The 13959-nt window shown below is 37.4% G+C and overlaps 1 protein-coding gene and 1 long non-coding RNA gene across 3 annotated transcripts; one reads left to right on the top strand and one right to left on the bottom strand.

Annotated features, from left to right (window-relative positions):
• Window positions 1-2280: 2280 nt before the first annotated feature.
• LOC146323822 (uncharacterized) lies at window positions 2281-13341 on the top strand. 2 transcript variants are annotated; one of them, XR_014771179.1, is made up of 5 exons: window positions 2281-2343; window positions 6782-6900; window positions 8857-8948; window positions 10472-10584; window positions 13242-13341. It is a non-coding gene; the product is annotated as an uncharacterized LOC146323822 (long non-coding RNA). The 2 variants fall into 2 exon arrangements; XR_014771180.1 differs by lacking the exon at window positions 2281-2343 and adding an exon at window positions 3132-3183.
• nfil3-4 (nuclear factor, interleukin 3 regulated, member 4) lies at window positions 6045-13417 on the bottom strand. Its single transcript, XM_084722195.1, has 2 exons — window positions 13285-13417; window positions 6045-7232 (listed from the first exon to the last, which is right to left on the bottom strand). Exon 2 carries the CDS (start codon window positions 7004-7006, stop codon window positions 6248-6250), a length of 759 nt encoding a protein of 252 aa, XP_084578321.1. The 5' UTR covers window positions 7007-7232; window positions 13285-13417; the 3' UTR covers window positions 6045-6247.
• Window positions 13418-13959: the final 542 nt, after the last annotated feature.

Below are 13959 nucleotides of genomic sequence, written 5' to 3'. Positions count from 1 at the left end.
CAGGATCGAAATGACTTGAATGTCATGAACTTAGAACCACCCAGAGATTACTTTTGATTTCTGAACTGGATGAGTAATTGGTTTCAGCCCAGGAGGTTCGGTGGTGGTGACCTGCACCTGCCACATGGGCTTGTTTGTTTGTGATGAGGTTATTAAAATGTAAGACCAAGTACAGGTGTAATATAAGTAGAAGACAAGCGACAATGTTCCATCAAGTTTGGATTAATTTTACTTGGTTCAAAGTCAGAAAATGCTGGACCTTGCATTTGACCTTCAAATACAATTAAAGTCCGGATATTGTCTAATATGGAAAACACATGGGATAGAGCAGCAAAAATAGCATTAGTGTTGCATATAGTTACACAAAATTATTTTATTTTGGTTGAAAATATAACTTGTTTCAGTGTCTTATAATGCAAAAGCACACTCATGACCATTTCAAGGTTTAATATTCATGTCTGTCAGTGGATATGAGTATTTTAACAGAAACAACACCAGATTAATTATTATCATTCTGTTTTATATGGAACATAATGGTAAGAGCTCATTGCCCAGAGCTTAGGAAGTCTGAACTGAGATATCCTGAATTTGGTGAAGACTAAGGAGGGATTTAAAAACTCAATACCCTAAAATTAAAAAACAAACAATCAAATAAACAACAGAAAACATGTTTGAAACATCATTAAGATGTAAACAGTTGAACAAACATTGAAATACTAATCTTTATTGTAGAAAAATATAATTCCTATATTTTCTTTATTAAGCATAACACACACTGCATGGAGATCCCCACTGACAAGATAGAAATATTCAGCTGCAATGTGAAGCAGGAACTCGCAACCTACATCTTCTTTTGGAAACTTGCACATTAAGAGCCTGCTTAATGGCAGCAGATACTTGGGCTGGAAAAAAACATTCATCAGCCAGCTGAACATACATAATGAGACACAAACACATAGCTAATTATTAAACATGGTTTTGCACGCTATGTTCTTAAGGCCTGCTGAAAAAGAGGATATGATACTCTAGTTTCATATAAGATTGTTCTGTGTAAAAGACAAGAGTATTTTCATCTATTGCGTAGGCTGCCAGACAGAAAGAAAAGACACTGCACAAGAGCCACAAGTGTGCTATAATGATTTAGACATTCATAATAGCATTTCTTCTGGTCAAAACTGTGTTCCCAATGGTCAGAATGGTAATTAAAGATATCCATAACATTTTAACTAATATCAAACTTTGATCATATTAGTCAAAACTAAATCTAAAAATCCTTAAAAATTATAAGCGGCCTATACAGGATATGTGTTACAGCTATATGTAATTCAATTCTTCCTAGTCAAACACAACATTTCTGAGGACAAATTACATAATTTTAGATTAAAGAGTTACTGATTAACATGCAGTAAGATTTTTTTTATTTATTTATTTTTTTTTTTTCTAACTTACTCTACTTGGATCATGGAACCATGAATATTAAACCACTCATTCATTCAACCTTTATTTTAACTCGGAAATACATTGAGGTAGAGACCTCGTTTACAATGTAGACGAGTAAAACAATAAAAATAAAATAAAATAAAAGCACTTAGAAACATACTCACTGACATCGGTTGAGAAATAAATGCTACAGTGCTTTAAATCCACAAAAACTGAAGCTCCCCGCAGTTGCTTTCCACATGACTGTAGCCTGATTGATGAGCTGATAAGCTCCGATTGGCTCTTAATTTTGACAACAAACACCACGTGTTGTATATAATACTAATTTTCTGTGTAACTGTAATATTTAACGCTGGATATATTAGTCTTATGTTGTGCAATGACGTTTTAATCTGTCAACAAGCAGATATCTTGTGGCTCATAATAATAATAATTTTTTTTTTTTTATATGTGACTTATCAGAAGAACAGTTTCAAAGTGCTTTACAATGCAGATAAAAGAACAAATGCTCCACGTAACAGAAGGGGGGGGGGGTCTCTGTTTCTACTTCAATCAACGATTAAGAACACACTTTATTGCTTCAGCTATGAACGTGGTCTCCAAACTTCAGATAACCTACAGGTGATCTAACAGGATGTCTCTTCGTGTATATTCTCTGAAGTCTGCTGGAAACTGTCCGACTTGATTGCAGCTTTTTGTCTCCACCTCCTGGTGGTGGTGGAGGCGCAGCTCATCTCGAACGTACCTTATGGTGTCGGGCAAAATGATCACTCTCGCGAGATCTTTCGCGGTTCCCTCCTACAAATGCCAACGCCGACAGGTGAATACATCCGTCTGAGTGAAACATGGCAACGCAATGCTAACGGTAGTAATCCTCTCTTCCGAAGACGCACGAACATACCGGTAAGCTAGCTGACTTTGCTGCTTGTATGTTCAAGATCAACATTTGGCCTCTTTTTCCTCCGTCAAACTAAGTATGTTTCATTTTGACGTATTTTCGACAGAATTTTCTCCACACACACTTTGTACAGAAGCGATGTTGTTGAGTTGAGCTAGCCAAACTTTTTGAAGCTGTAGAAACCGGTTTTAGCACGGTAAAGGAACTAGCTACTTCATGCTTACTGTTCACCTGACAAAAACAAGATAATGTAATTTATTGAAAAACTGTTTGGGAGAGAGAGGGTTAAATGGCAATTGAAAAATATACTGAGTCTAACAGTTTAAGAAAATAATTTGAGAGAAATAAATCGGTCATCTGTACCTATTTACAACGTAACTGCTACCTTAACACTCATAAGTCTATAACTTAGGTGTCTCTTGCTAATATAACAAATAAAAAGACCTTTTTCACAGCAGTCTTTTTGACATGAAATACTAGGGTGAACACAAGTGTTATCAATGATACTAATTAAGGTTTCATCCAGGTCAAACAGAGTCAGGGTGCTGCTGTTGTGAGTGTTGAAGTGAAGATTTTTTTATTTTTATTTTTTTTACAAAGAATCTGGCTGCACAGTCTTTAAATACTGTGTTTTCAGCAACAAAAAAATAAATAAAAGTGACTTTCTTGACCTGTAAAATTATCTTTTAAATTGACAAACACTATGTGTGTCATTGATGGCACAATTCAAATGGATCAACAAAAATATTTGTCTCTTGCTGTTAACTACTGTACATATTTTTTTCTGAAATAAGGTCCCATGGGTGGCATCTGAAGGGGAGGGACTTAGCTAACAGATGTCGCTGGTGAGCTTTCCAACCATTATATCTGTGTATGCAACCGAGCTGCCCCACTGTAACTGTTGTTTTAAACCATCTTAAAATTACATCCTTGGAAAAACTCCTTTATGCTTAGGCACAGTGTATTACAAGCCCTTTGGCCCACTGTGCCTAAGCTGATCCTACACTGAGTGAAACCCTGATACAAGGTGCCAGACTCTGTGAATTCCCATTGTTAGTAGTCAAATTGTTTTTTGATTGTTTAAATTTTTAAGTGTTGATCCTACAAGGATTAGGCAAAGCAAATTTTCCATGTGTCATGAAAATTTAATCGTTTCTGAAGTTGGCCCGATCTCTGATGTAGCAATGGTTTGATTATATGGCACTTCTAACTACCTGCAATTCACAGCCTCATTTTCCATGTTTAATAGACATATCTCCAGCTGTTGATAAGTTATTGCAGTCTTGTCCATAAACATATCCATAAACATAAAGTGTAGTATTACAAAAACACTTACTCGGTAGTCAGCTGCTGTCTTGTTCCTGTGTTGGCTTTGACTGTTTCTTTGAGTGTGTCTGTGAGCCAGCAGTGTGCCTGGCTGTTTGCCTGGACAGCAGCAATGTTGCCATCAGCACTGTCGGGCAAAGAACCAACAATCTGCTGTAGCCTGGAATGCTGCTGACTCACAAATACACTGAAAGAAAGAACACATGCCAACAAAAAGAAGACAGTAGTTAGCTACTGTTTCTGTTACCCACTACAATAGTTTTCCTTTTCTTTGGACCAAAGACTGATATATATTTTTTGAACACTGTAGCCCACAAGCTTTTAATCTGCCAAAGGCAACAGTATGATGGGAAATGTCCTCTGTATTCGGACACATTTTATCTCCTTCTCTGTTGTGAAAGTGGCTAACATGGTGATTTAAGCACCAGTTCTAGGTTGTAGAAAAAAAAGAGTGATTGTTTGACCTTTGTGAGCCATGCATGGTTTCACATCTATAAAAGAATAAACTTAAGACCTTGTTCACAATTTTAAAATTTAATTTTGTTTTAAAATTTGAATTATATTCAACAGAATGCCATCCCCAAACTTACAGGCATATTACAGGATTCAGACACACTTTAATCAAAGCATGGAGGAAGATGGCTATTTCTGCCCACACAGGAAACCAAAGAAGAGCATCACTATAACTCACAGTTTCCATTCAGAAGGAGGTTGTTGCCTACAGTCTATGTAATCTCAGTCCAGGGTAAGGTTGCATCCAACGATTATTTTCATTATCAATTAATCATTTAGTCTTTAAAGTGTCAGAAGAAAGCAGCAAATCCTCACATTTAAGAAACTCAAACCAACAAATGTTTGATATTTTTGGTTGAAAAATGCTAGAAACAATAAACTGATTATCAAAGTAGTTGTCAATTTTCTTTGACTGATTGGTTAATCGACTAATTGTTGCAGCTAAAGACTGGAATAAAACCCCATGTTGTCTTTTTTTTTTATAGTTCATAAGTGTGACTTTAAAAACATTATATCTGGATTAACATGTTTTCAACTGCAGTTCACTGTACAGAAATAGGGAGGGAAATACTTAATTATACATGAATGTAGCTGAGACTAAAACTGCTGGTTAACAGGTGTACATTAGCACCAAATAAAGTAAACAGAGACAAAATACAAACTGACATTGGACTCGTATACACTTTGTAACAGTTGTGGTCAGAATTCATACATGTGTTTTTGCACGGCTGGTGGCTGAATAGTAAGCGGACCTCTATAGTGAGAATGGTGAGCTGACATCAGAGAGTACTCCTATCTTATTCATAACCCACAGTTGAACATCTGCTGAACTTTGACATGCTGAAGAAAATACACACAGACGAGCAGAAGTAGCATCAGAGCTCTATTTTTGTGTAATATGCTGTGAACTCATGTATGGATTCTATTCAGATGCTTACTGACTTTTTTTTATGGGCAAAATGTTCATGTGGTGGCAGTGTAAGCTTTAATCAAACATTGAACTGTGTACTGTGACACATAAAGTGAGGCGTGTAGAGGACTGCATGCCTTGTGCATATACAGTGCTTTTGATGACAATATGCAGCAATAATAGAGTGCTACAGGGATGATATATTTTTTTAGGTCAGAGGTTTTCAAAGTATGATGTGGGTGGGGTGGCGCTCTAAACAGTTTCAAGGGAGGCTCAGGGAATGGAGGTGAAAATGTATTACATTAGTTAATACATTAGTTATTCAAAAGAAGATTACATAGAAAACCATAACAGTGTGTTATTTGGTTGAAGAGTTAGGCCAGAGATGCAGTATAGGGGGCATTTTACTGTCTTTCCACTTTGCTGGAATCAGAAACTAATATATACTTCTGGAAAGACTTTTTTGATGTACTTTTTGTAGTCTGAAGTTATGTCAAACAGCATTATGAGCCTATCTTGGCCCAAAATGTTCCCATAGTCATCCAGGAATTGAACAAAACAAAGCAAGTAAACTGTGTGTGGGGGGGGGGGGGGGGCAGGTTTGTCTGAGGAGAGGCCCACGTTTCAAACTTTGAAAACCCCTGCTGTAGGCCGACCCGGAAGTTAGCATCACTCTGGACTGGTTCACTCTACACAGGGCCAATAGGATTTTTCCCCTGGATTTTGGATAAGTGCAGAAAATATGCTCCATGGCATACAAAAGTTTACAATACTTAGATAATCCTCACAAATGAACACCTCTTTTTGGATTTCTGAATCATAAGTGCAATCCCCAGAAGTACAAAGCTAAGCAAACTAGACCAGGGTCACATGACTCCACCATCATTAAGTGTCTAGTGTTCTCCGTTTTCTTTACGTTGTAGAACAAAACTTAAAATCTCTTAATTTCATTTAAAAAAACTCACTGACTTTGAGACAAGGGAACCAGAAGTGCTAATATGCTAACTCAAATCTGGATTTTAGGACTCCTGCAGCACTCTATTCACAAAAATAGAGCTCTTAAAGTTACAGCATCAGCAAGAATATTTGACAGTATATATAGAGAAGAGGGAATTTTGTCTTTCATTCAGTCACCTGTACAGTAGACACACCCCTCAATATCAGTCAGACATGTACTGCTTTGGTGGAGAGTGGTTTCTGTGTCCTCTGGAGGTGATTTTGCGAGGTGGAGCAGAGCAGGACAGGGACAACACCCCAGGGACCTGCTGCTCCTCCTCCTCATCTGAGGTGCCTCTCGTAGGAATGGGATTCAACATGGGAGCTCCGGGACGGGATAAATGGGTGGGCAGGAGATTTTGAGGGAGGACGAGGGGAGCAAGGAGGCCAGAACCAGTGGTACCGGGTGTGTTAAAATATGAATAGCCTCTCATGGTATGCAGGGCGTATGCAGGAATGAAAACAGGGTGAGATGGTTGGTGGCTTGGCACGACAGGAGGGTCTCTACTGCCCCAATAGTAGTCCCTCTGCAGGCCCTGATGATTTGTACTCGTAGCAGGGACAGGCTGAGTGCTGCCGTGGATGTGGTGTGGTAGGTGGTTACTCTGGTGGGTGGTGTAGGCTGCAGGGTGAACCAGACCAAAGTGCACTTTGATGGCCATTAATTCAGCACTAAGCCTGGTATTTTCTTCTTTCAGGGCCATGAGATGAGTCTCCAGCACATAGTCATTCATCCTCCTCTTCTCCCGTGACCGCTTTGCTGCCTCGTTGTTCTTACGACGTTTCTCCCAGTAGAGGGCATCCTTCTTCTCCTCTGGTATGAACTCCCTTTTGCGACGGGGTCCCTTACGTACCAGGTCATTTTCCTTTTGTAACATATGGCTGTCTTGGCCTGAGTGAAAAGGTGATGACAGGGACTCCATCAAGGATGATAAACGAGTAACAACAGAGCCGTGAAATTGAGGAACAGAGGAGAGTTTGTGTTGGAGGTTGACTAATAGGGGTATTTCCTTCTGGTAACAATGGTAACTTTATCTGGTTTGGGTTTGACCTTGTTTTATCTTGGTTTGGCTTCACTGAAAGCACTGTAGGAGTCTATGAGACTACACAGTCCTTTTTATGTGTGATTCTGAAGTCCACAGCTGTCACCTATGGGGGAAAAAGTATGAAAAGTCAACAATAGATCACTTTAATTTCAAGAAGTTCATTATTCTGCTGAAAACTATATGGCCTATATGCTACCCAGAAATGTTATTTCCTATTAATCGTTATCTATCAGCTTAACAGATGAGATTCAGCTTGGTCAGCAAGAGTTGCATGTTGGGCATTTTGAATAATTAGTGTAATGAAATAATTATTTGCTAAGAACTGGATGTAGCTAGAATTTTGCTTCTAGTTTAACTTGGAAAGTTGATCTGAGAGTCTAAGTCTGTGCTTGTGATGTTCAGAAATCCCAAAGGCCCAAATGTTAATTACATGTTGTAAAGATTTTTTTATTTGCAGTCCTATTCCCCCATCCCTTTCAGATTAAAGTTTGAAACTGTACGTTATAGAACTTATCTGCAACCTTGCTAACCTTAGTTACTTGACACATTTTTGTTAGAACAAGTTTGTTTCTTACTATTTGCTTGCTGTTAGTTAGCCAATAGCATGAGTATAGAGCTGCAATGATTAATCGATTATTAATCAATTATTTAATTAATCAACAACTATTTTAATGATTGATTAATTGGTTTGACAAATATTTTTTTCTGACAATTAATTGGTTTGACAAATCTTTACTCCTCTATGACAGTAAACTGAATATCTTTGGGTTAGGAGTAAAACAAGGCATTCAAGGGTGTCTTTGGGCTTTAGAAAACACTGATTGACATTATTCACCAGTTATTATCATTATTTTGAGCTTGTTTGGCTCCTCAAGAGAATATATGGTGATGGAAGCTAATTTGAAGGCCACACACAGATGTTGAGTTTGTTTCCACCACAGCTGACATCTGGACACCGAACAGCAAAAGATTTCACTGGTTTAGCAGTTCAACTTTGGAGCGCAATGAGGCTGCCAACGTACAAAAGTAACATAGTAATATAATATAATAAATTACTTTTGTTGCCAAGTAATGTGTAAAGTAATAGTCTTACTTTTTTAAGGGGAAATAAGTGAAAAACAACTTATTACACTTCCTGAGTAACTTGCCTAACACTGCTGATAAGGGCATAACAGTTGGACCAGAAATGTTTTTTTAATATTTTATATGCACTATGCAGCTCATTAACATTACGATAAACCTACTCTGGGAAGTCTGACACATTTGGTTTGCTGCTTTATGTTACCTGATAATGAGTTAATTATGCTATTTCTGCAACTTGCCCAGCATGCAACTTCTAAAAGCCAAGTTGAATTTCATCCACTAGGCTTAGAGATGGCATTTCAATCATAAAGATTTGTTGGAAACACCATTACTGGCTCCAAGAAATTACTAGAGGAGCATATTCCTTATAAGACCAGCAAAACTATAACAACTGAGTTGGTGTTTAATGTCACTGTAAACATGTAATTGGATTGTGCTGAGATGATGTTTGAGAATATTTATATTTACCTTGATTTGTCCATTTGTATCCATTAAGTGTTTATGTTAGCCATGTAATGCCTGAAGGAGTAACCAGTACTAGGTAGATAAGGTTGTGTATATGTGTTGTTTCCTTCTCCTCAAAGCTGTAGAGGCTACTATAGTGCACTCTGTGCCACATAACTTTGTCTTTTTTGCGCCTCCAGCATTCAACCCCTTCTTCCTGACCTCAACTTACCTGCTGCCTGTCTAGACCACATGAGAAAATGTGCCAGGAAACATTAAGTAGACAAAGAAGGTAATCAATATGCCTTTATATGCAGTTATTTACAACAATGATTTCCTAAAGCAGCAATCATAACTAATTCCATATTTCAAACTACTACTGCACCGATCTGCATCATGGGTTGTTGAGCTCAATCTGGAGAGTTTGCATATATAATCAAACAGATTAATCACATTAAAAACTGAAACTAAACCTAAACGTCTGCATATGAAGACCTAGATTAAGTGTGCCATACCGAGCTGCATAGAAGGAATAATATATAAATATAAATTATAAACCTGAAATATTTAAAAACAATTAGGTAAGAGGGATAAATATGTATAGAGAAGGAAGTAGAATTTGTGTGTATCATATGTGCATGGGTTATCTCAGGATGTGAGACTTTCAACCATGCAGAAACCTCTCTGCCACTGTTTTGCAAAGTAAATCAAAAATGTAAAATGTAATGTAAAATGAACAGATAATGTTTTGACATTGCAGAAGTCTTTTGCCAGAATGGTGCTGCTGTACCCAAAAATATACCTTTTTCACTGCAGCCATTTTGATAATAAATAAAAGAGTAAACACAGGAGGTAACAATGATTCTAAAGGTTATATTCAGGTGAAATTAAAGTCATTGTGCTGCTGTTGCGCATGCTGGCTCACTGGAAAGGCTATGTTACACTAAATGGAACAAGACCTTAATTAGCATCACTGGTAACACACGTGTTTATCCCACTATTTCATATCAGCGTGGCTACTGTCAAAAAGGTCTGTTGGTTCACTTGAGTAGAGAGGTGATTACTTGAGCTTTCATATAGAAATTATTTTTTGTATACACGTCTTTTCACTCTGTTCAAATTTTTAAGAGTCCATTCTTTAGTGTAGTCAAGAGTCTGACACTGCTTTGTGTTTCTCACTTTATCTCCCCCACCTTTGTCTTTGATGGACTTGTCCACCTAGCCACTACTTCCCCCTCCTCCATCTCTTTTATCTACTCGCCTCACTTCATTCTTCTACACTGTGGGGAAGAAAAGGCAGTGCATTCAGAAAGGGTTTGTCTATTTTGTTGCAAAGAGCAGACGGTAAATTCAGTGTTTTGAAGTCTGAGAGCAGTACTGGCAGGTTTTAATATAGTCTCTTCTTTCACTCACGTGGGTTTGTGGGTGGTTTCATGGGAAGCTGTGCAAGAAGGATGAACATTGTGTTGAAACCACAGCCAGCATGTGTGCATGCAGTCAGATGCAGAAACGCAGACTCACACACACACACTGAGCTCACACACATGACTTTTGATCCATTGATGTTTCCCTCACACCTTATAAATAACACTATAACCCATTTCTAATCAGATATCACAGTGTTCATAACTTACATGTGACACCTCATAAATAAGCTGCAAACTAAAATGTCACTCAGGATTTCACACATGAGCAACTGAAGCACTCTCTTAAGCACGGACCATAACTTCTCAGTCTGTTACCTTGAAAATTATCATGCAGTGTTCCACTTAGTTCTCAAGTCCTCATTTTAATTTCTGCTTTCTGTACTTACAGATCAACTTCTCAGAATATTCACTGACCATATAGCCGAATTTTGACGTGCCATTCAGACCGAGCCAGAGGCATCAAAACAAGTTTCAAAGAGGCCACACACCCTACATGCGGTGGTGAGGACGCACATCAGGTTAAAAATATTCAAGCCTGTGCCCAGAGAGAACACAGACACAAAGCCCCATGTTTGTTTGTCTGTATGAGAACGTGCACACCTGCATACTTTGTGTGTGACACTAAGCGTTGTATAAAAAGTAACAGCAGGAAGAGAGAAAACAATAATCATGCAGGGACACACACACACACACACACACACACACACACATTGAGACAGAAAATAAAAAAAAGAGGGTTCCTGAGTGAAATCTCTCTTGAGGCCGAGCCTGCTCACTACTCTGCTGCTGCACATTTGCACCTGTTTCTTACTGACTAATTATAGCCAGCCTGCTTTTTAGTAAGGAACTATCAAACTTCTTCTTTTTTGTCTCTATCCGTTTTCTCATACTCGACCATCTGCTGCTGTGTTGCTGTGCGACCTGCCAGCCATTGTTAAAATAACTGCTCACAGGAGGAAAAATTGGTCGGTCAGTATTTTGTGGCTTTTGACCTCAGTGTACAATCTTCATGTCTCTTGTAAACTGCCATTGTGGAAATTAGAGTCCACGAATACTCTCTTGGGAGAATAAAGAATTTGCCACAGTTCTTGGCTTGAATTGTCCGTTAACGCATAAATTATTTGAAGATTGGCACTAATAACTACTAACTCATAGCATCATCTTTCCTCATTGTCTGTGTGTATATTGTAAATGGAAAGCACCATGAAAGCAAAAAACATAGCATTCACTGTTTTAAACTCTTGACTATACATAGAAATTAAGCTGCAATCAAAGTATTTATGGAATCATTAAAACAGGAAACAAATTTCTGAAATTCTCTCACCATCTATAGAGAGTGTACAGTAATACATCAATATCATTCTGTAATAATGGGTGTGGCTGGAAAATACATTTATTTAAGTCTTCTAAATTCTGTTTTACTATCATGGAAAAAAAAAAATATATATATATATAACTATTTTTTTGGAAACCTCTGGCTTTCCTCTTAAAACCATCCAGGTAAAATGTGATGTATTGAATGTTCTTGCTTTAAACTTATCTGTCAGACAGGTGTTAGGGGGTTGTGGAATTTCAACTTGGCTCAACTCCTTGGAATAATAGAGGCTTTCATAGAGTATAGAACAAGATGAAGTGGTTCTCTCAGTTTGAGTATGCATGGCTGCTGCAGTCAGCACAATACTTAATAAAAGACAAAAAAAAAAAATCTGTATTATATATATTTATAAATTATATCTTTGTTACTGATGATTATTTATTAAAAATCTCATTGTAGTAATATAGTCCCAGTATCATTGTAGAGACATTTGGTTAAAAAATATTGTGATATTTGATTTTATCCATATCACCCAGTTCTAACTACACAGTAGTAAAAATTCTGTATTCTAAACCCTAATAAAAGTATGTAATTATTATAGCAAAATTTACCTAAAATACTCACTGTGCAATAAAATGTTCCCTGCCAGTATTTTACTATAGAGATTCATGTTGTATACCACAGAATAGGATAAAACTATTAAGATATTTTTCATAAGCCATATCACCCAGCCCTAAACAGAATATGATAATTTATTTAAACTTTTTGACATATACTCAGTTGAAAACGGTACAAAAACATATTTAATGTTTTATCTCATTAACTTAATTGATTTTTGTACATGTGCAGTATGCTTATTCTGAATTTGCAAGTTGTGGAATGCTCAAAAACATCTGTTTGGAATATTTCTCAGGTAAACAGGTTCACTGATAACAGGCAACAATATCATATTTAGGTATGAAAAAGGCTTACGTAAAAGGCTCAGCTGCTCTCAAGCAAGCATGGGGCTACTCCTATATCTGTCTACCTCATTATATACGTGTGTGTGTGTGTGTGTGTGTTTTTGTGTGCGTGAGAGAGAGTGTGTGTGTGTATGTATGTATAAACACCCTACATTACAGTGCATTTCTAAACAAAAGTACAAGCTATAGCTACAAAAATGATGTTTGAATCAACACTTCTCTGACGCAGTGTCAACAAAGACTGGACATTATCAGCTTGATTATGGATTTATTGCTATACTCTTCTACTAAATAACATTTCAACACAGAGGTGTTTCTACTTTTTTGGTCATTCACAAAAATCAAATATTGATAATACTGTTTATGCGACAGACAGCTACAAAGACTATATATCCATTCAGCCTTCTTTTTTTGAAGTCATAAAGACATACAGAAATTTCCATAGGATTTAGGTAATGTGATACTAATTATTTGTATATTTTATTAGTGTTACGTAACACCAAGTTTGGTCAATGCATAAAGACATAATCAATATTTTACAGTAAGGACTTTTACAGTAGAAACACACCATGTACATCACTTGTCATGCAGATATTTACATGGTAGTAACACTTCCTCTTCCTGAAACACATATATTAGAGTAACATTTCGGGTTATGTATTCTGAATGAATTGATTTTGATTGATATGAATTTAAAAATATAAACAAATGAAAAGCCTTGTCACTAATTCCTGTATTTTTGTTGCAAATGAAAAAAAACATTCTAAAAGATTATTTAGTTGACCGTTAACTTCACAGCATACAGCAAAAATAGAGATGGTGGTGGTCACTAACATTCAAACCATTTCCTCCCTCTGAATCCATTGTCTGTTTACATGCAGGGTCCAAACCACTTTAGGTGTAAAAATGAGTGTGAGGCCTTACCTTCAACTTTGTGCAGCGAGTCCACCGCCGTGGAGGTGCCACCGACCTAATTCAGAGGTATGTCGCTTCCACCCAGTATTAATATACAACTATAGGGCAGGGAACTCTCCTTTGAGACTGCGTCGTGAGATTGATGCTGTTATAAGAAGAGGGGGGCTGACATTGTCTGGTTGCTTTGAGTCCTACCCTCTCACCTCCCTCCTTTGCTTTCTCTCTCTATGTGTCGTTTTCCTGTCTTCGCACAGGAAAACGACACCTCGGACTGTCCACCTGTCTGACTGCCCCCCTCTTGATCTTGATAGTGTTGTGGTGTAGGAGGCTTGCCCACGCAGGGGTCTCATTTGTATGATGTTGCCGTCAACTTCAAAGATTGAGTGTATCGTATGTGAGAATTGCATAGGATAATGCATTTTAACACATGAGTATAGTAATGCCTCATTATTTCATTTTTCAAATAAATCTAATTTGTTTTTAACTTTGCTTTGTTGTTGATTGTACTGTAGCTGCTTTGTGATGTGTAGCATTCGGTCACGTTTCATCTAGACAGACATTTTTCATGTCTAGCACTTAGCTGATGGCTCTTTCCAGAAAACACTTAAACATTGCAGTAGCAGTATGACTATATTTGTATAAGAGACTAAGAGACTCAAAACTCAAGTCACAACACCCAGGATA

Source organism: Lutjanus erythropterus, chromosome 7, assembly GCF_056507025.1.
Source record: "Lutjanus erythropterus isolate fLutEry1 chromosome 7, fLutEry1.hap2, whole genome shotgun sequence".
In the NCBI taxonomy this organism is placed as follows: Eukaryota; Metazoa; Chordata; class Actinopteri; order Lutjaniformes; family Lutjanidae; genus Lutjanus; species Lutjanus erythropterus.
The sequence above is the reverse complement of the archived record's forward strand: the minus strand, read 5'-3'. Positions and strand labels throughout refer to the sequence as shown.